General features: G+C 44.2%; 2 protein-coding genes across 3 annotated transcripts in view; one reads left to right on the top strand and one right to left on the bottom strand.

The window, feature by feature from the left end:
* Positions 1-18,090, top strand: part of CYFIP2 (cytoplasmic FMR1 interacting protein 2) — a 56,587-nt gene extending 38,497 nt beyond the window's left edge. For both annotated transcript variants that reach the window (XM_075056908.1, XM_075056909.1), the window contains exons 24-31: positions 2,038-2,181; positions 3,755-3,845; positions 4,527-4,657; positions 7,788-7,860; positions 8,375-8,469; positions 12,462-12,700; positions 13,219-13,366; positions 13,928-18,090. In XM_075056908.1, coding sequence (XP_074913009.1) covers positions 2,038-2,181; positions 3,755-3,845; positions 4,527-4,657; positions 7,788-7,860; positions 8,375-8,469; positions 12,462-12,700; positions 13,219-13,366; positions 13,928-14,095 — 1,089 coding nt within the window. In that variant the 3' untranslated portion in view covers positions 14,096-18,090. The remainder of the gene's footprint in view (positions 1-2,037; positions 2,182-3,754; positions 3,846-4,526; positions 4,658-7,787; positions 7,861-8,374; positions 8,470-12,461; positions 12,701-13,218; positions 13,367-13,927) is intronic.
* The window catches only part of FNDC9 (fibronectin type III domain containing 9), a 33,575-nt gene that overhangs the window by 5,856 nt on the left and 4,333 nt on the right, over positions 1-23,386 (bottom strand). The window lies entirely within an intron of this gene.

Genomic DNA, 23,386 nt, shown 5'->3' on the forward strand with positions numbered 1-23,386 from the left:
GATCAGTCTCTACCAAATAGATTTTTAAAGACTTGGTTATTTAAGGATGCAGATAGAAGCCCAAGCAGGATGCTCAAACACCATTCTCTTACCAGGAGTTAGCATCCAAGGAGCTTTGAAAGTAGGCTTCTGTCTGCCTGAATAATTTTTAAATTCTGGCCCATACTTACTGAGGGCCATTTTCTTTAGTTTTGATGGGAGAGAAAGTTCATGCTCATTGTGAATGAATGCACTACAGAGCCTCCAAGGTAGCCTTTCTGTACATAATAGTATTAAGAGGTTTTTTCAGCTGCCAGGACCAGGTGGTGAAATTATATTTCACAGAAAGTAGGGGACTTTCTAACTGTGTCTTCTTTCTGCTAGCTCTTTCAAAGACCACCTAGGAATTATAGTAGACAATAAGCTGCTGGACCAGAGCAGTGGGGCTGTAACAAAATGAGGGACTATTAATTAATTGATTAAAGCAACTGACAAGTCTACAAAAGCACGATCAGTACATCAGTCCACTGAAATTCTGTGTCTGAGAGCAAAAGAAAATACTTTTCCAATTCTTAGCAAGTGACTTCACTTTGTAACTCATTAGTACCTCAAATGAAGTGTTAAAGTAAATCTCGAGGAAGTGAGTCAGAATTGAAGGACAACTGAAGCCTTCAGCTGGCTGTATTGCAATTGCTGGGAGCAGCAGTGTTGGAGGATAGACAACATTTTATCCTGTCCTACTGCTTCAGCACTTGCTCCCTTTCACCCTAAGTTCTTCAAGGCATTGGTCCCTCTGCTCCCTTGGCTCCATCACTGGCAGGGAAGGGAATCCCTGTAGAGTGGGGTCTGCAATATCTGCAGGGAAGGAAGGTCCCTGCTGCATGAGGATGCAGTGTGCCTCTAGTATGCAGCATCCACACGAGAAGTGAAGTCAGCCTTGCACAGTGCCTTTGGGGTACAGTTTAATTTGTTTTCTTATCCTTGTTTAAGAAAGATCTTTTGGTAAGCATGAGCCAGGCGTTTATCTGTGTTTTGCTGGAAGGGGCACTACGTGCCAGAATCTTTTCAAGTATGTGCTTTTTTGCTGTTTACTGTGGCTGCAGTTATAGATGTCGTGGGGGAGAGACTGCAGCCCTTCTCTGCTGGGCTGAGTCATGATGCCAACACTTCTATTGCAGAGCCGGAGCCAAGCGTGCTAAATCAGATTTTCAGTATGTTTTTGCAGATCACGCAAGTGAATTAATTCCCCCTACTTCTGTTTCCCTCACACCAAATGGATCCTATAAATGTTCCAGTAATAAAACATTGCAGCAATTTCCACATTTCCGAGATTACAGATAAAGTACATTCCTGGAAATCACTTTCTGTTTTCTGCTGCTAAAAATTTTGGGGGGCCAGAGCCCTGGGTACTATTCTTTCTAGACCAGGCTTAGATTCTTGCCCTTTTTACAGTCCCATGGGGGTGTTTGTTAAGTACAGAGACTGGTGTAGAGCTTTGTAGGATGCAAAAAGGATCTTTTCTGTGTCTCTTCTGACTGCCCTTAAGCTCAGATACTGCAGTTCCTACTTTTCTTAATAAGCCTCATTTAAAGCAAGTGCCCATAGAAAAAAGTCTGTCTGGTTACCTGTATAGAATGCTTTTCGTTTTAGTAGAACAGAATTTGGGTCTGAAGAGGCAAAGGGCTAGTGACCTGAAATCCTTTATTGGGAATGTATGGGAGAGTAAATTGCCTTGGAAATGAAAGTGGTGTTAATAATACACCTTGTGTATTATTAATAATATTGTGTAATATTAATAATAATTAACAAGGTTAATAATAAACCTTGTGACATGACAATGTGTTGAGATTAGAATATATCTGACTATGTAGGAAGAAAAGCAATCTCCTCTTTGCCACAAGAAGTAGAAGAAATGGAAATTTTCATGGGTATTATTATTTCTCCTTCTCTTCCTTAAAAATTATTTGAAGTGATGGAACATAATACTGTGATAAGAGAATTACTTACAGGTCTGGTAAATGCTCCTGTCTAACTGTCACTGTGCTTCTAATTTCTCAGCCTCTCAACATTGCCTACAGTCACATCTATAGCTCCTACCGCAATTTTGTGGGGCCACCTCATTTCAAGACTATCTGCAGGCTTCTCGGCTATCAAGGCATCGCGGTGGTCATGGAAGAGCTGTTGAAGATCGTCAAGAGTCTGGTAATTCTGAGCCTAAACCTGGCGATGGAGAAACCTCGATGCCTTGAGAGGCGCAGGTTGGACAGTCAGCCTGGGCTTTGGGTTCAGAGTGTTCACAGCTGGGCACCTTCACATCCCTTGATCCACACTGAAACACTTGTATTAACGGTCTGGTTTTCACTGTTGTTGAGGAATCCCCCTGATTCCTGTGGGGTGATGGGAGTGTTTCCACCATCTTGCTAACTGTGATCAGCCACCTGCATCTGGGGGTGGTGGGGTTGGCATGCTGCTTTGCTAAAAGCCACTGGGAAGTAATCGAGTGGGACGTGGCACTCACGGTCCCTCAGCGCTGCCTGTGCTGCAGTCCGGGAGACCTTCAAGACACATGCTCGTGCTCAGCAATAGCACAGGAGCACTCTGTCTCACCGCCTTGTGATACCCCTGGAGAGCTGCAGGAAGGTAGAGAGCAGGCAGCGAAACTGATGAAACCAACTTTTTGAGTCTTTATAGGAAAATTCCTACTATAGGTGAGTCCTTGTTCAAGCCATACTGTCCATTTCCATCAGGTATTCTGAAGCCAGGCTGCCAATAGCCCTATCTGCTTTCTAGTTCTCTCTTCTTTTTCAGAAGAGAAATGTGATGTCTGCAGGGAAATGATCCCATGTGCTCCCTAAGGGTACTAACAATACTGACCATTAAGAAGGGAGGAGGGAGTGTGCAAAAATGTATAATTTTTCAGGTCATGCTTTTCTACTAAAACCCCTGCTTTACTGGAAAGATGATTTTCATTCATTATAAATATTTAAATTCTGTTTTGACTACAATGACCTCATTTTGGACTTGTCTAACAAAGCAATGTAAACCTGAAAATCTCAAGCGTATGTCCAGTTCCCTACTGTAAAGCACCATAGTTACTGGAGATGTCATTTGTGTCACCTAGTTAAAAATGCTGCACCTGGTGTGCAAGATCAGACAGCATTCAGAACAAAGATTTTATGTTTGGCTAAGTAGTGTTTAGTGCATAATCCCATATATTGTATCTACAGGATGCAGCTGTATAACTCCAAATTACAGCAAGCACTTTAATTAAGAAATAGACTTTGCTCTTGTCCATATTAGTTCAAAACATCAGATGAGCAGAAACTTGTTCTACATGCATGTAAATTCTTTTTTAAACTCTGAGTATCTAGTGATCATTCCTCAGGTGGAAGGAGCATTTCCTGTGCTGGGGAATGACTCCTTTAGCAGCTCTAGTGAAATGCTTTTTGGGTTAGGAGCACAAGTCCAGCTGGATCTAAGACTGAGCCTTGTTTGGATTTCAGCCACAAACAATGCAAACACAGCAAGCTGTATTTTGAAGTCGAAAATCCATGCAGCTGTGATTTGTTATTTGGGAGGAAGCTGTAAAAGCACTCTTAACTCCATACACTTGGGCTGAATTTTATATTTGAGTGAAATCCAAATTAAGTAAGTTGTTCTTAGACTCCAGCTGAAGTTTCATCCTGTGCTGTCAGATGTGGACCCATCCACAGCCAGCCTCTTTCAAAACCAACACCAGGAGAAGCCGTCGTTAACCTCCCTTTGTCTCTGACAGCTCCAAGGCACCATCCTGCAGTACGTGAAGACTCTGATTGAAGTAATGCCCAAGATATGCCGCTTGCCGAGACATGAATATGGCTCTCCAGGTGGGTGCTACAGATAGATGCTTGAGCAAGAGCTCGCCCACGTGTTGGTACAGCATTTACTCAGGCACACGCTAGTAATTAAACAAGGTTTGGTACCTGACATGCCAGTGCAACATGCAGCCAGGCTTGCTGAGACACGCATTCAGCTGCTTTGCCATTGACGCTGCAACTCGTATAGGAAACTTTTCCAGGAAATCTCCTGTTGGAAATTTCCCTTTGAGCACACAGATGGCTGATAAGGGAATGTCTTTTGTTAGCTTCTGTTTTGTTTTCAGGATTCTGTAAGCTTTTGTTATTGTGGGTTCACTGATATTTTTCAAAAGCTCTGCTTAGTTGATGCAGAGTTTTTTTGCATCATGACTGCAGTCTGCCATTGAGCTGGATGGGGAAACTCTGGCTGGTATACATGAGCCAGCACCAAGACATTCATTAGAGTGTTGAATCTTTTTTCCTCTGATGAGGAAATCCAAGGACTTCATATGAATTACTCCCTATTTCCCAAGAGTTACTGAAAATAGGATGAGACACTGCATGCTAGTTCTCCCCAATGCCAGTCTCCGTCTATCCATTTACTTGCAATTTGTGATTGAGGAAATATCACGCACTGATTGTCTTTTTGTCCAAGTTATCGGAGGGTGATTCTACTCTCACTTTTCTGACTGTGCTTCCTTGTTTTTTAAGGAATCCTGGAGTTTTTCCACCATCAGCTGAAGGACATCATTGAGTATGCAGAGCTGAAGACTGATGTGTTCCAGAGCCTCAGAGAAGTGGGCAATGCCATTCTCTTCTGCCTTCTTATCGAGCAGGCTTTGGTAAGGCAAAACCCCCTGCACCAACAGATCGTACTTGAAATTGCCAGCTCAAGAGTATAAGTGGAAATGGGTTCTCCAGCAGAAGAGTTTGGGAAATGTTACTTTCCAGCTTCTTGTGTGCTCAGGGTCTCTCTGGGGCTGTGTTATTGGGGTCTGTGGGCATGTCCATGGGGATGGTGTGCATTGGCGCTTGGTCACTGACATCTGGGATTGCTGAAGGAGAATCTGAATACTGGAAGATCTAGATTTAATTCTTGGACCCAAAGCTACCCCTTGTTTATCCTTCTCAGAAATAAAACCAACTGGAGCTTATTTCTAGATTGTAAGCTTTCTGGGGCAGGGATCAGTGCTTTTTTATGTACATGTTTGTACAGTGAGAAGCAGATTTGAGCCTTCTGCTCTTTGGGGTGCCAGTGCAGCGAAAAAAACCTGATTGATTCTAATGGTAATAAGGATAAAGCAATCCAGCAGGAAGAAAATCTCAGAAGAGCTGTTGATATATTTCCTATGACTTCACTGAAAACGTAACTGGAGTGACAACTTGGTTATTGCCCCCTGCACAAGTGTTTTGCATGTGCACAAGTCTCTCAGCCTCTCCGCTCATGTGATGCCCTTTCTGGTATGGGGCAAAAGCTATGGCTGAGTGCCACACATCTTCTTAGCTTCTAGTTTTTCACACAATAAATTTACTTTGTAATGAATTTATCTCATAGTTTGGCCTAGAGCCAACTGAGGAGTGTTCAACAACACAATTTTACATTAAAAATGTGTATCTCATGTCACAATGGTTTTGGCAGGTTTGTTGCAGTTTTTCCAGAAATATTTCAGAAAGATTTCCCTAGCATAAGATGGGATTTCCAAGCAAAGCCAAAAAGTTTTGTTTAGAGCAAAACCAGAAGGAAGTTCAAACATTCCAAGTTTTATCCAACCATAGAGCACAGGAAAAACTGAAAATCTCTGCCATGTCCTCAAAATGGATATTTCTGCCCTTGCCTTTGCATTTTAACCCCCAAGATACAGACTTTTAGTTCCTGATATGGTCTATCAAACACATTGAGTGAGCAGTAGTTGCATAAGATTAAGAAAACTAGAGAGATGTATATCACCTAGCAGCTTGGCTTTATTTTATAGAATGGCCAACTATATCCTGGCAGTTTCTGTTCCTTTTGTGGCTTTGTCACTGCTTTCTGCTGCTCTCAGTGTTGGATTTTATGCTGGATGTACTGCATTTGCCTTTTCTGTCCTATCTTTAAATGGACACTTAAGGGACACGTGGTGGTTTCTTTTAGAAATCCTTCATTTCAATGCAGAAATGTTCCTCCAGTCCCAGGAGCTGTACATCAGCAGTATACTGGAATTTTAGAATAGCAGAAAATAAAGAAAAGAAGACAGTGAGAATTTGGGGGTCCCTTTAGGAAGGCTACCCATCAAAGTCCACGTCTGCCCACTTTCCATGCCAGCCAAAGTCTCTCCCTCTCTGATCCTGTTTTTTCACGCAGACATAGATTCAGACTATAAAGCCATTTTGCATGCAGCGGGCACTGGTTCTCACTCACTGGAAGATGTCAGATGCGTAGAGCCATCACGTAACAAGATTTTCCCTCTAATGGAGCTCTTATGCAGCAGGAGCAATTGCTTTTACAGTGCAGTTATCTTCATAGCTGTCAGAATGATCTAAGGCTGGTGGTATTTGCTGGCAGAGACCGCTCTAGTGAAGATGCACAGTCTGCTCCATTCTACTCCCTTTTTATTGTTTAAATTTGAGGAATGAGGGGTTGCTTGGGACTCAATCTCTAAGCAGAATTCTTACTTTCAGGTAATGGGCCTTGGGGAGAAGATCTGTTAATAACATGTCTAATTTGGGGACAGATATCAGGTGAATGCAGGCTGCAAATGGTGAAAATACTCTCTTTATCAGAGGGAAACAGCAGTGAAAGAATACTCATCTAGGAACGAGTAGTGTTTTGCAAACAAAATAACCAAGGTGACAGGCACACTCCGTTAGCATCAGCATCTCTCTGCCCATGGAGGGACCCCGGGCTGTTCCTGTCCCTCCAGCACTGTGTCACAAACTGCACTCCCACAAACTTGCTCTCATCCCAGCATCCATGCGCCAGTACAGCCTCCTGCAGCTCCATGCTACACTGTCCTCTCCCTCTTGGCTGGAAGGTGGGCTATCCACCCGTGCATCCCAAACACACCCAGCCGAGTCATTCCATCTGGCCCCCAAGTATCTTTTGCTGTGCTGTCATGACCTGCTTTCAAGTGTGTCTAAATCTCCACGATAAGCTCAGAACAGAAAGCATGTCCTAGAACTAGGCTTTTGTAGGAGCAAATTAATGCCTTGTTGTGACGCAATGCCTCTGTGTTAAACAGCTTTGGTTTCCTTGCTGCTGTTGCCCATTGCAGACTTTTGTATACAATGTATTGTCAGCCATCGCTCCTCAGTCTCCACCTGCCTATTTCTAGGCTTCTCCTCCTTGTGCATCTGTGTTTGGGATTATTTTTTCTCAAGTGCATTGGCATGCATTCTCTCAGGTGGCATCTCATGATGTTATTCCTCTCTGGACTTCTGTATTATTCTCCCTGGTGCCTACAGCACTGAGATTCTGGTCCGATAGCCCCAGCTGAGAACACCATATGAACAACCAAATAATTTCAGACCAATGTATTATGTACCTATTTGCAAGAGAGCCATGCATCAGTATATTTTACACATAGACATCCTAAAATAACTAAGCCAAAGGGTAATTTCCACCTGGGCACTCTCTGTAAAAATAAACAGCAGGAAGTCATCAGGGTAAGATGAAACTGAAACCTCCATATTCTTAATCCCCTCTTACAGGCAGTGCTAGTAAGTGGGACAGTAAATAAATATATAGCTCTGGCCTTGCACAGTCAGGAAGTAACTTATTTGAGTTAAGGAAACTTCCTGGCTTAAGTTGAGAGGTCTTTCTTCCAGTTTTAGTTGCTTTAGGTTCAAACCATTGGACTTACTACTGAGCTGGGTTGGATTTGAACAGGTGCCGTAGACGTGAATTGTTGTAGTGTTGCCCAGGCCCCTGAGCCATACACTCAACCCCTATAGGTATTTTTTAACTTACTTTATCTTTCTTTCTTCCTGCCTCAGTCCCAGGAAGAAGTTTGTGATTTGCTGCATGCTGCTCCCTTCCAAAATATTTTGCCCAGGGTCTACATCAAAGGTAAGAAGCTGAGAGGGAAGCAGTGGACAGACTCAGAGGTCTCTGCCCAGAAGCTGTTTCTCTCTCATTTCTGCTGAGGATTAGTTCTGGCCCTGCTTCCCCCTCGAAATAAATAAGTGGATACAGCCAAAAGCCAGGTGGAAACAAATAACCAAGGGTGAATTTTCTGTAGCTTAGTTACAGACTGAAACCTTAGTCAGTTTGGGGGTTCCCTTAAGTTTTTAAAGCCGTTTCACAGCCTCTTTGGAGAATGACAGCATGAAATGTCCATCTCAACAGGAGTGGTCAGTAACAGGGACATGCTTTTGGACATGTGTGATTAAGCTGCTGCTGAGACTGCAATCGCACATCCCTCCCTTCTCTGCATCACTGGTTCCCTCATTTGCTGTCGGTTTGGCTCACTGATCCAAAGTCTCATTGGATGGTTGCTGGGGGGCAGCTCTGAGCAAACTCAGCGGAAATTGCGGGTCTCCACTTCCTCCTCTCATTTCACTGTTTGCTGCTCGCTTGACAGAAGGAGAACGCTTGGAGGTGCGCATGAAGCGTCTCGAAGCCAAGTATGCCCCACTTCACCTGGTTCCCTTAATAGAGAGGCTGGGCACTCCACAGGTAAGGATTTCATTGAAAGGGATGGCTGTTGAAAACTCATAGCAGTCCCCAGATGGCCTGTTTGGCCTTGGGAAAGTGATCCTATTTTTTTTTTAATTTTTTTTTTTTTGGCCAAAACATCAATCAGACAAGAAAATCGGAATCCTTGCCCTAGCTGACACTTTAAAGGGAAATTTGTGAGCGGGTCCAGAGATGGTGTGTTGCTGTCTCCAGTCTGGAGAGCTGGTGGGGACCTGTAAGGCAAGCATGCTAGAAGCCAGCTCTGAATAAGAACAACTCCGAAAAATTCTTCTTCTCCATTTTAAAAAGATGGAGAATTGCTGGGGTGGTTTGAGGGGAAATGTTGCAGGGCTGTCCCTGACTTAATCAATTGCCATCACTTTTGGGGATCCCATTTTAGGGCTGCAGTGTGGTCCATTTTTAAGCTCATCCCTATCAAAGAATACATCTGAGAATGGTTTCCCTCCTAGCACATGCTTAGAGCTTCAGCACATGCTTAAAATTACAGCTCCATTTAAGTGTTTTCTTGAGGTGGGTCTCAGCTTGGAAAAGATCTCTTGTGCAGAAATTGAGTACTGTTAAAAATGTCTCTGTAGATTGATCAATGTAATGGGCAAAATTTGAGCTCCATTGATATCAATAGCCAAACTTCCACTGCCTGCTTACTGGGGTTGATGGGATAAAAATTATTCAAAGTATTAAATGAATCAACACCCTTTTTCTGTAATGTACTGCCGAGGGTATGGAATGAACAGTCAGTTATACAAGGAGACAGATCTATGGCAGGCAGAAAGTTGATTTTTTTTTTCTTGTTTTTTCTGATGGATCAAGGACATTTTGAACTTTGCTTCATTGGAAATCATATGAAACAAAGAAATTGGCTGGATAACTGAGGGTTTTGTCTTACTTTGTAGACACTTCTCTCATTTCCCATTGACTTCCTTTTAAAGGAGACACTCGAGAAAAAGAATTCACCTCTGTGTTTTTGTGTCTTTGTGTTGGTCTTTCTATCTCTCCTTCTTTCCATGCAAAATCATCATTGAAATCTGCTATTAGAGTCCACTTGTTGCTTATCCCTGCCATAGTTATGATGGTGATGAAAACAAAAGGTATTTCATGTCCCACTAAAAATTATTTTTTCTGTAAACTGGTCCCATATTCATCACACAGGTACAGTTGAGTACCAGATCTTTTTTGAGCTCAGATGTAAATGAACACAAGAGTCACTTTCTATAGGTGCCTCCATGGCTTCTAAGCTTGCTCCTTACGCAGTTTTGGACATGCATTTTGGAAATGCAGTTTTGGACACAGGCCGTACAGGTTTTTTCCTGCGGAATGTATAAGTGCCTTTTAGCAGTTGTCCAGAATCTCATCAGAAGTTGCCTGCTAGATGCCTCTCCCTAAAGGTGACCCGATGCATTTCATATAATTACATGCTGTGAAGGGGCTGAGCCACAGGCTGCTGTAGTTAGTGGGGATCTATCAGTCTGTGCAGGCTTTGGGTATGGTTCTTGCAAGCTTGCCAATTAACAAGCTGTAAAGAGGTATGGCACAACTGGATTTGTGCGATGATGGGAAAACTGTCGGTGATTGTAGTAAATAATTGTTTTGCATTGGGAATCCAGAAGCAGCTGTTTTATAGGTGATTCATAAAGAACCAGGGGGGTCAAAGTGGTTCATTAAAGGAATCCTCTCCCTTTTAATGCTGATCATAGGGGTATTTAGTAAAGGATTTTCAGAAATGCTTGGTCAGTCTGATTTTTTCACTGGAAGTAATGGGAGCCTTTCCTTTTGAAGACAGAGGGAATAGTTGAACCAGCACAGCGGCATCCTTTGACAATTTATCTCGAGAGCACCTTTCCTCTCCTGATCTTAGAAATCAGTGGGACCTCAGACCGTGAGGCAGATCTGGCCACAAGACTAATAGCTCTCCAGCTGTCTTCACCATGTTGGGTATCTACCCAACAGTAGTAGTCCTGTATCAAAGAGTGGTCTTATAGGATGAATTTTAGAATCAAATTCTGTCTGTGAATGTGTATAACTGAGTGGCACTACATCCTTTGAAAGTCAGATACATTGCTTTCTAGATTAAGATTTCTTCAGAAACAGTATACTAAGTTCATTGGACTAGTTTGTTCTCAAAAGTACCTGTTCTATCACTATATCTTAGCAAACAGTAATGCTAATGCCTAATTTATATTTGAAATGGCTTGACTTCTACTGTGTCCCCATTTTGCCATCATAGACTAGTGTGTGCAGATACTAATCTGTACCCATAAGAGCTTGGAGCAGGTGAGGGGAGACAAAGTGTACAGCCTTTAGCTATAAAAAGAAGCTGGATAAAATAAATCTTACTTGCTAAGCAAACATATGCAAGTGCATGCCATGAAACCAGTGGTATTATTCCTGTGTTTAACAGATGTAGGGATCCCAAATCCAATCTGGCCTCTGCTCAGCAATACAGCTTTCCCTTGATATTTGCTATTAGTTGAACATTAATTGATCCGAGGTTCCCAGAACGTCCTTGAAATTGTGGCACAAGCAGGAATGGTAACGCTTCTAATTTCAATAGCCACCAAACTAAAAATGCTTCAGGTTACTGCCAGCATAAACTAATAGTCAGGAAAGGGGATGTCCAGGCACATTCTTTTTTTTTTTTACAGTGGAATAAAGACAACCCAAGTAAACCGAGCATAATTCATGTTCTTAATGTCTGGCCAGGGCACGTGCCTGCCCGTTGTACGAGATGCTGAGCCCCCATCGTGATTCTGATCGGGATGAGGGTTTTATAGGCGTTACAGGGACAGCTGGAAATAGAGCAAATGCTTAGAAACTACTTAAAGCTCCGGGAAGTCCTCTGGGATAGGCAGGGGGTCAGTAAATGTCATGCTTGCTCTGCATGCCTCTGCCAAAGTGGTGAGAGGGGTAAAAGGCTCTGCCTGTGGGGCCAGGGTGCCGTGGCAGCCGCGTGAGCACGGCAGAGCCGGCGCTTCCCACAGCCACGGGCATGACTCTAACAGCACTCGGCTCCCATTTCCCATGTTATTTTTGGCATTGCTGCAAAGATAAGTCAGTAATGCCGCTGGAAATTGAAAGAAATGGGGCAGCTAAGAGGATATCAGGGCAGCGAGCAAACTCCATGCTTGCACCCCAGCCCCACTCAGGGAGCTCGGTGGGGTCAGTGCTCCCATGCCAGGGGGAGGGCCTACTTGCTTATTTAAAATCCCCCTTTTTTCTTCCTCTGGAGGAGCAATGGGGCTGAAATGAAGTCAATTCTCTTTTAATTTTCCTCTAGTGTAAAAGCCAAAGGAACTCCATTCAATGGAGCCATTCCATATTTGTATATGTAAATCTGAGTGGGAATGTCACAGAAATTCTCCTCACATGTAAACCTTCCACATCTGGAAAAAATAAAAATAGTGTTTGACTTTCTTATAAACCACAGGTTTTCCAGTATTAAGGTTCCGGTGGCTTCTCATCTTCCTCAGAGCTTTTTAATCCTAACTACAAAAGAAATCAAGCAAGCCATAGGCTATCTGCATTTTAAAGAGATGATGGCAATGTCCTGGGAAGCAAAAAGTCCCTTTTCTCTCCTGGTTTATTTTCATAATCTGCAGAAATCATGAAATTAAATCCAGCAACGCTGAGTAGCACCAATATAACAGAACAGCATGCTAGCAGAATTAAGGATCAGTATTTCTGATCAGAGCTTTGCCTTCAACTTTCGTTTTCTGACGTACATAGTTATTTCGAAAGATACTTAGGTTGGTGAAATATAATTGAGCACAATATTAAGTCTTCTTCCGTTTGAGGGATGACTATTCTCAGGTGGAGAGTGCCATGGGACCAGCCATCAGAGGTAAGGTTGGACGTTGCATGGGATGTGTGTTAACTTTGAAAGAGCCAGGGAGAGCGGGAAGCATTAAGTCCAGCGAGAGGGTCCGTCTGTATTACATTGTCACTTCTGTTTCTTTGGTTGTCCTCCTCCTCAGCAAATAGCCATCGCCCGGGAGGGTGACTTGCTGACCAAGGAGCGATTATGCTGCGGGCTGTCCATGTTCGAGGTGATCCTGACGCGAATTAGGAGCTACCTGCAGGACCCGATCTGGCGAGGGCCACCCCCGACAAATGGGGTCATGCACGTGGACGAGTGTGTGGAGTTTCACCGGCTCTGGAGTGCCATGCAGTTTGTGTACTGCATCCCCGTGGGCACCAACGAGTTCACTGCAGAGTGAGTGTCCGTCGGCTGAGTGAGTGTCCTTAGTGCCGCTCATGAGCTAGCAGGGTTGGCAAGCACCGGGATGTCCTCAGCTGCAGCGACAGCCTCAGCCAGTCTAGAGGTAGAGGGGAATGTGGCTCCTTGGTGAAAGGGCTTTGTTGTGCATGGACATAAAGAGATGTCCAGAGAGGTTTCTATCTGAAGAGCTGGGGAAAAGAGCAATGTAAAGGGACATTCCCAAGGTGACGTGCAGAAGGAGATGGGTAGATGGGCCAGCAACCCAAGTCAGAGGCTAGGTCCTCATCCATCTTACCCTGTGACGCACCCTGCACAGCCTGGCCCTGGTGTAATTCTGCAAATCTCCTTCTGAGTTCATTTTCTCTAGATGTATACCCACTTTCTAGGAGTGGGACCAAATCTGATTTCCCTAGGAATTCACCAAGGAAAGTTCCTGGTGCCATGGTAGGACTCCTCTTACCTAACTCTATCCTGTCATCTCTCCCTACCCCATCACCCTGTCCTCCTTCCAGGCAGTGCTTTGGAGATGGTCTGAACTGGGCAGGTTGCTCTATCATTGTTCTCCTTGGACAGCAACGGCGCTTCGACCTCTTTGACTTCTGCTACCACCTGCTGAAGGTGCAGAGGCAGGACGGGAAGGATGAAATCATAAAGAACGTGGTAAGTTGAAGGGTGAGGTCCCAAAGGACCTGAAACAGCACACTTCTCTGTTTTCTATCTTGCTTTGTCCAAATTCATAAATTACAACCATGCCTGGTGTTAACCTTATTCAAACTGGACACACTTGCTGTGAAATTTCCATCTGCAGTCTCAGCAGAGAGGCCAAGGTTTTAATTGGCTTGGCAATTGAATATTTTTTCTCCCAAAGCTTTTCCCTTCTTCCTGGCGTTGGGAAGCTGGAGCCGAGAAGCTGGTATTTCCAGCAACCCTCCTGTGATCTCAGTGGCTTTATCAGTAAGCAGGTGGGAGTCTAGACTTTAGAACAGTTAACTTAAGACCACTCACTGACCTTGTTAATGCTCTGTCTTGACTCATCAAACCCTATAATGAAGTGAGTCACTGGTCCCTGGGAGGTGCTAAGTGGAACTGTAACATGTGTTATAGCTGCTTTGCTTTAGCAGAGGTTTCCAACAGCAGGGCAAAGGTACTGGTACTTTCTAGCTGGTCAGATGATATAAGACTCTCTTCATTTACTGTTGTTCTCCCTCACCATCCCTCCAGCCCTTGAAGAAGATGGCTGACAGGATCAGGAAGTATCAGATCCTGAACAACGAGATTTTTGCCATCCTGAACAAGTACATGAAGTCAGTGGAAACAGACAGTTCCACGGTGGAGCACGTACGCTGTTTCCAGCCCCCAATCCACCAGTCGCTGGCCACCACCTGCTAGTGTGGACGTTGACCCCGCACAGGTTGGGAAGGGAGAAGGGACTGAACCCAGAACAGCTGGGAGGGCTAAACTCGACGGCATGAGACCTGGCAACAAAGTAAGACTGGGTATGCCTACTACACACGAGGATGCATCTTCCCATCCAGCCCTGTTTGAGTGCATGTTCTTCTGTACCATCCCTGTGATCGGTTTTACTTGTAGCTTTCTGACTTGGGGGTGGGGGGGGTGGGGGGGGCAAAATGTACTTTTCTTCCATGAAGTGGTCCGGTTTTTCCCTGTGATTCCTCCAATCAAACACATGACTCTGAAGCCATATTGCAGTCCCAAACGTGGGGGTCCTGGTGGAAGAGCTCCACGCTTCCACAGCGCCAGGAGCCCACTCCCACCGCAGAAGCAATGGGGCAAATCAACACCCCCAATGACATGTGCCACCAGCCACGGAGCAGGAAGGTCTGAAGACAAGCCCCTGATTCACTCTTTGAGGGGAAGAAGGGATGAAGGCAGGATGTCACCTGTGGCAGCACCCTGAGGATCAAGCGATGGGCGCAGAGGAGCCGTGCCGGGCTGGTCTTGGATGGCTGCATGCCCCAGGCTGGGGCTAGCTTCGTGCTCTCTGCCACATCGTCGACCTTTCTAGCATCTGTTAAAGGGAGCTTTGGCACGTGGGTTTCAGAATAGCGATGATGTAGTCGCCAAATAACTCCTCAGCATTTCAGAGAGCTGGGGAAAGGAAGAATGGCCTGGCTTTTTCCCTGCTATGGGACATCCACTTATTTTAATGCTAAGGGTTCTCCCCCGAAGACACATCTTCCATAGACTAAACAAGATTTCTTGCGGACTACGGAAGAGGCTGCATTCATGTGAATGTGCTCTTGAACATATTAATTTGGGTGGAAATAATCACTGGTCCTGACAGGACGCAGGTGTAGTTACCTTGAACATACGTGATCTTTGATCTTCGGCCAAGGATACGAGCTGGGGTGTGTAATTTGTGTATGTTCTGGGATGCTATTTTCCCTTGTTTATAGACAAATTCCTAGTGGCACAGCAACCAAATACCTTTCTTCAGAGAATGGTGACTATCAGCAGGGTTTAGGAAACTTCCCATCACTCAGAAATGATGTGATTGTTTAGAAGAGGTAAAATACAGGATAAGCATTAAAAAATACCCAGAATTTTCCAAGTTTAAAGGTATTCAGAGGGAACACTGGAGTCTTTCTCACTCAGCTAATCTAAGATCCCTGGACACTGAGAACAAATTCAGCAGGAACTTCAAGGATTTCATAACTCATTGTCTTCCCTGCTTCCCCTCAGTAGTGTCACTGAAGTGATACAAAAGCTTGTGCTTGAATTTAAAGGAGATCAAACCACATGCTCCAAGAGGAAATGATGCTAGCCTCATCACTGGCAATATTTTAATTTCTCAGCTTTAGCCAGGTAATTGCTGTTACGGTATACAGATGTGATAATATATATTCCTTTCATGCATTTCATCATGCCTTGTAAACTGCATGCTATTACACATGTTAAAAAGGCAGAGCCTGGGCATTTATTCTCTCAGAGGGACCATATAATTAATTACCAGAAATGTCTCAGCTGGAGTATTTTGTCTTAGGAAACAACAGCCAGCACACTACTATTAGCAAGAGGAAATCTTGCTGGGTAGGATGAATTTGTTCTCCCAGACACTCACCACCTACTCCCTTGATTATCAATAAATACCCCACACGTGAAAACTGCTGGACATTTTCACACCTTGAGTTTCCTTTAATTACCGAGACAGACATTTAAACTGCAGGGAGGAAATCGTGCAGCACAGTAATTGAAAGTAAAATGAAACCTCAGGAAGTCTGGCTGAAATCTTTGAGTGGCAGGGAAGGACCCAGCCCACCAAGGTGAGTTGTTTCCTCCGTGTCGTGAGGAAGAGTAGCAGAAGAGCATTTGGGACTCGACGCTGCAGGGCTCTTGCTCTCTATTTACTCTTCCACTAAGGATGTCAGTTCTGGCTTTCCATTGTATTCCAACACTTCTACACTACTGGAGTGAGGGTATCTACAGATATATATTTTTAAAAGGAAGAGGAGAATCAAGCACTTTATTTTTTGTGGAAAACAAGATATGAGAAAGATAGATCCAACCAAGATCCTATTTTTCCTGACCTAAATAGTAAGTGCTTGTTATTTTGTTATGAAAGTGTTGCTGAAAAAGTGGCACAAGTCCCTGTCTGGCTCTCAGAGCCACCTCTGGGCACAGCACAAATTAAATGTCCTACTGTGTCTGACATGGTATGGGATGTTGGAGTCTTCTCAGAAACCAGCATGAGCAAGAAGTTACTACAAAAGGATGAACTGTACCACACAGCCCAGTCTCAGCTACCTAGACAAAATAGGATGTAGTAAGGTGAATTTAAATGCCTGTTTTCATCTGTTTAGGTCTGGAGTGAGTCATGAGATATTTTACCTAAACATGAATATTACTTTGCATTCTTTTGCTGTAGTTTTGCCATAATAATTCTGTGAAACCCTGCAAAACACAGTTGCATGTACTTGAAAGAACAGGTAGATGAAGTCTATTTGTTGCCCTCAGATCTGCTGGCAAAAAAGTAAAATCCCTTCAGATTCCGAGGGATTAAATGTTTTGAGCAAAATGTCCAAAGTGCATGCACAAAATGTAAAGTGTTTTTGACTGTAGAGTGTATGCAGATGTTTTGCCTTGTTGCTCAAGTAGTATGAGATATCAGCTAGGAATAATCTTACGGTCTTCATTTCTGTAATTTGATGTTATTGTCCTTTTATTATCTAAAGGATGCAAATACTCTTTAGCTTCAGTTCTCTAACCCTCCTTGACTGTGTATGAGAAAGAGGTCCAGGCTTAGGTCTTTAAAGAACTCCATGAAAATGGAATTTTTTTTCTTCCTATCCTTTTTTTAATGTCATAATTGTTAATGGAAATAAGGAGCAAATTTGTAACAGTAGGGCTAAACAGTAACAGATTGCCACGGGGTCGGGCATATTCTCCACACTTGCAGACTTTCTGCCAAGTTTGGGTGTCTTCCTTGCAGATAAGCTCTAATCCTATAGTTTTATGCCCTTTACAATCTGCAGACCCCTAATTTTTTTCCTAGGGAAATGTGGACCCATGTCTGGATACTTTAAGTCCACAGACTATGGGCTTGCTTTTTTACCTACATTTTCCTGCTTACTCTGAAGTAGTCTGCAAACAGCCCGGAATTTACCAGCCACCACTTGGAATGTCTACTTCAAAGACAAGTTGTTGGCTCGATACAGGCATTACCGGGGGTGGGGGGGGGAAGGATGGCCTGTGTCATGGATGAAGTCAGACTAGGTTATTTTAATGTTCCCTCCGGGTTTGACATTATAAAATGTGACTATTGGCAGTGCACATGCCTTTCTTGGGTGATGGTACACTTTACTTTCAATGATGCAATAGAAAGGGGAAGCAAACTAGTTCAAGCTCAGCACTTCAGTGGTTTTCCTTTTAAATTCTGACAGCACTTATTAGCATTGAACAACATGTTAGTCCTTTTTCTCCTGCATTACTCCAGTCCAGTAGGTTCATGTGTGTTTGAGAACAAAAGAAAAAAGTATTGAAGGTGTAAAAAAACCAAGAAAATATTCTCAAAAACTCTTGTCAAATGTACCATATTTGTATGAAAAGCTGCTTGAGTTATTTTGTACAATGAATTTTATTTATGGTGAGGTATATTTACGCTCGTGATCTGATACGGTGTTAAATTTTTGATCCATATTTGCTGTGCAGCTGAAGATGATATTTTGGTTTTGTATTATTATTTTTTGCTGTTGTTCTAAAATTCAGCTAACAGAAGCTTCCATCTCCATTAGAAATGCTTCTGCAAGAGTAAAGCATCTGGTACATGGTGATATGTCCCGTAACACAGCAACCAACAGTGTGTACAAAAATGTGGGATGACTTTTGTGATGAAGAGAAATAAAAATTTGGGCTCATTCATGAAATGGGCAGACTTTACCTTATGGTGTCATCATTGATGTGATTATTATTTGGGGAGAGCCTCCGATTGCACTTGGCCAAAGAAAAAGCTAAGAGGAATAACAGCATAATTTTGTTGATAAAAATGTTGAACTTTTTGTCAAAACCAAAGGAAAAAAAATTAAGCTTTTTGGCCAACACTAAAACAAACGAACAAGTTTTCCTATCAAAAAAGCTATAATTTATGAGGAAAAACATCCTTCCACAACAAATTTCCATTTGAAAGCTTGTTTTAGTATAAGAGGACTAGAGGAGGGAAAATTATATAATTATTTTTAATAGAATTTGACAGGCCCTACTCAAAACAAAGCTAATTTCCTCTCATTACCACAGCCTTGTCAACTCAACAGAGGCCTTTTTACTCCAGGAGCCTCTCCTTGCTATTTTTTTCCAAATTTCCATTTGAAGCCATTCTTAGGTTTGCGTTAAAAGCATCTGAGCAGCCGCGGTTGTTGACTGCAGAAGGAGCAGCGGGAACTGAGGCGAAAAGACTTTCTGGGAGGTGAGGAATTAGGGTGAAAAAACTGATAAGGATCTATGGGAGGGGGAGCACCTATGCTTCATCACCTTTAGACAAAATACTGTAACTGATGTTCCCTTTCATAGCTTCTTCCCAGGGTTTCCTCATGGGAAGAGCTTCCTAGCTTAAGAGGAATAAAAATGCAATGATTCTTCACATAAAATTGGAAGTGAATTTTACACCATGACCAGGCAGCTCTGTTGATCTTTCCCATGTGTTTTGAGTCACGGGATACATGATGTGCCTGCAGCTTTGTGTGTAACATACTGCTGTGGAGGACTATTTGCCTGATGGCTGAAAGTTGCCCAATGTTTACTGATTTCAACATGGTTCTGCAATGGGCAATGGCAGAGAGGACAGGAGGACTTTCTTCCTGACTCAGCCACTGATATTAGGCAGGTGGTTTGGTTTTCAACCTTTCCTCCATCAAGATTTTTTAACTAATTTTAGCTGCTGTCTCGTGGACACCCCAGTACTAACGCGAGCCCTAGGAAGTGCCAAGAGCTCACAGGCTGCATGGTCTCACCTGGAGTTGGAAGCAATACTTGCTTTGAGTATCAGCGTCCAAGACTGAATTTTGGAAAACCAACCCTAAGGGACCAGCATCAAAGATACAGGCCCACATCTTTCTTCTTCCTAATGTTTCTAAATATGTTTACATCTTCAGATTAAAGGCACTTCACCAATGGGAAGAACACTTCATTAATGATTGTTTTATTCTTTCAAAAACGTAAGGAAATGACCCTTTCTGTGACCCATTCTGCAAGCTAGGAGTGCTTTCACATCTAGTTTTGCTTGATTTAGAGTTCTGATGCAAACACCTGGCAGATACAAGTCTGCAAACAAACGATCTGCTGATAACATGTCTCTTCACCTCATGGCACCCACTGCTGCTCTGATGCCCGCTGACCATCTACCTCCCATCCATTACCAACCCACCACTCCTACAAACGTACATGGTTTATGGGGCCACAGTGACCTGGATTAAAAAAAATAATTAAAAAAAAAATCTAACAACCCTGGGAGAAAGGAGTTGGTGTGTTTTTTATGGCATAATGACCCTGGATCACTCAGCTGCTCCATAGCACAGACCCAGAGGTACATGCACTGGCACAAGGAGGGCAGGACAGCAAGTGTGGGAACCCACCATGGGTGTGACGGGCTTGGGAACTCTCTGTGTTGGTGGTGGTGTCTAAACTCGTGTAGTACGAAATGACAGCCTCAGCCACTGCAGACACGGGTTACCTCAAGACAGGCTGAATTAAAAGCTGTCTGCTCAACAAAGTCCAGTCTTTCAAGCTTGGAGCATCCTTTCATGTAGTGCTGCAATCATCCGAACACCAGGCAATTCCCTTAACCCCTACACAGTCAGGTCACTGTCAGAAAGAGGATTTACCCTCTCTTTGAAGAAGCAAAGAGCTCCTTGGAGCCCTCAAACTATACAAAGCCATAGCAGAACATTGCAACCCTGTTCTGAAAATTTCCACAGGAACTGCGCCTAGCAGACATCCAAGGGCAAAAGTTTCCACCAGGATACTTCCACCATTATTTGTAACATGGGACAATTGATACCCAGTATTTTTCCATCATTTTTTCCAGACCAGAAGAGAAGAGCAGAGAAGAGCAGGGGAAAGAAAAGCCTTTTGATGCTGCTAAAGAGGTTATTTGCATGCAAAGTTGTCTTGCTCTATCCCCTGGATTCTAGTCAAGTTTTTTGGCCTGGAAACCAGTATTTCAGGAGGAACTGCATTGTTAGAAGATGAGCTGCTAAGGAGACTCCCTGATTCTGATGAGGTATTTTTAAGGAAACATCTGATGTGAGTATCAACCAGTGAGGTCATAGCTTGGAGCTGAAATTCCCTTAATTACAGCCTTCCCATTAAAATGAGGATATGAAGCAATAAAAGAGGCATTGGTTGCATCCCTGCTTTATTGTTATCAGTCTCAACTTGCCCTTGACTGAGCGTAGTAGGCAATTCCGTGCCAATCCTACCTGGCTTTTAACTCCCATGTTGCCATACACAGCCTTGCTAAATCCATCAAATGCAACTCCTGTGACTTAGTGAACTTATATACTGCAGCCCCTGCACCAGAGAGACAGAAATACGTGACTCACTTGTGTCCCACGGCTGACTGCAAGATCTGACTGAAGCTTCGCCCACGGTAGTGACAACTAGGCGTGCTCCTTCCCTGGTGTCTGATAGAGTCAGCTCACACGGCGGTGTCCCCTCCTTTTGGGACCTCTTCCCTGTCATGTCTCCTCTCTTCCCGGAACAGAGAACAGCTTTTCTTTGGAGATCTCACTCCTTCTCAAATCTGACCAAAGTGGCCCATGGGGTCAAATATCTTTGGGGATGAAGGGGGGGTACATAAACACACGTATATGGGGCCACATTAGCCTTTTCCTTTAGGAAATCAAGCTGACAGGGGAAGGTAAAGCTGTGGCCCAAAGCACCTTTTGCTTTTGTCTGCACCAGCCCCTCTGCTGTGGCAGTAATTTATGAGGTTGCACGATGACCAAAAGGTTTATTTTAACCCCAGGTCCATTCCATTAAAATTTGCTCTCTCCCTAACAACTCTTTGCGCGCAGTGGGCAACCACGCTCTGCACAGATGTCAACAACACTCACCCACAAAAGCTTGGAAATTATTTTGGATGCAGTTTAACTGCCAATAACCACATCACCATGAGGAGTCCCCAGCTACGAGCAAGACCTTGGGGTGTTGGAGAAGGTCCAGCAAAGGGGAGAGCCCCACAGTGCCCTCGAGCACCAGAGCGAGCAGGCGGAGCAGCCTGCGAGGGGACAGGGGACAAGAATTCCCCCAGACAGCCGCAGGCAGTCAGCACCGCAAACACAGCAAACACTTGTCCCACTCCACCATCACCTCGGTTTCTGCAATCAGCCTCGTATTGACACATTGCATGAATAGCTCGTAACCAGCATCAGTGAGTAAATTTACTAAATAAAGGCCAAATCTCGCCATCATTGTCTTCCCCAGGGTGCCTTTTGCCTACGTAATATGTAACAGCAGCAGAAGTTGCTCCCAGATCACTGACGAACCAGCGCGTTTCATTTCCTACATCAAAACCCATTGCCACACGATTTGGATTGATTATTAAGTGCCCCTGTGATAAAGGGGAGGACGTGGGATTTGGCTGGCACAGTCCCTCCCAGCCAGTGACCCAGAGGTCTGTGACTGATGAACAGACCCGATTAAAATCAAATGACTCACAAAACACTTGAACATTACATTTGCTGGAGAAAACAGTTGTACAGAGATAGGATCAGGTGCTGAGTGAAGGAGCCATGCAGTGCTAGCAATGCTGCAGCTTGATGGTCTAAAAGCAATTTCTGTAGTAACAGGTAATATATTTTACGGGGCAGGAAAAAAAGCAAATTTTCAGACGCGTTCAGATCCTGCAGATCTTGCATCTTTATATTGCCTTATGACAGATACCGTTTCTAGCTATAAATGTGGGTTTGCTGAAGAAAAGCTATTGGTTTTACTATTGGCTTTCCTTATCTCTGCTGACCTACAGTGAAATCTGGCTAATGGCTCCTGCTGCAAGGAAAGGGCTTTTGTATCAGCAGTAGGTTTCTGTGTACACACGGCCACCGCGCACAAATACAGGAAGGGAGGACATCGGCAGAGGAGGGTGGGGGTGAAGAAAAACACGCTGGTGTGCAACATGCTCCGAAACGTTCACATGCTAATATCAGCAAAAGAGGCTTTGGCTGCAGTGGGACGGGGAGTTCATGGGGGAGCTACAGCCTCCAGTTGATAGTACAGGCTGAACCACATGGTCACAATGAGCGAGACCTGCCAACCAAATAGTCACAAAATAAAAAGGTGTAAAATGAACTGAAGTGATGGAAGATCCCATGGGCTGGAGCTGACTTTCTCAGGGCTGGGATTCAGTGCAGAGGCACCTAAATCTTAAATCACAGCTGCTGGTGGTGGTGAAATTGTGTCCTGGATCTCTGATCTCCTTTTGCACAGCACTTTACAGCACAAGAGTGCCGTTGTCATTACACACTCAACTTTTGTTGATATTTCTTTTTCAAATGCACCTTTGCCTGGAGCCTGACCTTTCCCAGTACAACTCAAAAGCCAGGAAAGTCCATTAGGGAAATTTGGCCTGACCATCAGCAGAGAACATGCCTTTGCTCAGTGAGTACAGGGAACCCCGCACCCACCGCAAAACTTCCATTGGGATATGTCGATCTTCTCTAGACCTCTACATGGTTCTCAGCCCCGCAACCTCATCCTTCAGTCCTACAACCTACTGCACACAGCCATACTACTAAGCGGAGAATAACAAACACCAACACTTGAAGCAACGGGACGCTTTCTGAGATGTTTCCTTGCTATATTAACTGCAGTTACAGCCTCTTTTAGTAAGAGGAGATATCGTAATTTCTCGTTCGCTTTTCATTCCTGTTCCGCCGTACTCAGCGCACGTATAAAGCCCGCAGCTTTGCGGCTCACGCAACCCGCTCAGCGTACACAGCGCCTTCTCCCAACCGCTGCCATGAGAAAAACACACTCCAGAGGAGAGAAACCCCTGCCTGGGCTGGGGCAGGATCTGTGCAAAGGCTGTTGAACCCACCATACCCTCCTCCTCCTCTCCCCCCACAGCCCCCGAGCAGCCTGGGTTCGCAGCCCCGGGGCTGGGACACGAGGTTTGCACGGGGGAAAGCGGTTCGCCCCGTCCCAACCCCGCACCGGCGTCCCCCGCCG

This window comes from Buteo buteo, chromosome 24 (genome assembly GCF_964188355.1).
Source record: "Buteo buteo chromosome 24, bButBut1.hap1.1, whole genome shotgun sequence".
Lineage (NCBI taxonomy): Eukaryota > Metazoa > Chordata > Aves > Accipitriformes > Accipitridae > Buteo > Buteo buteo.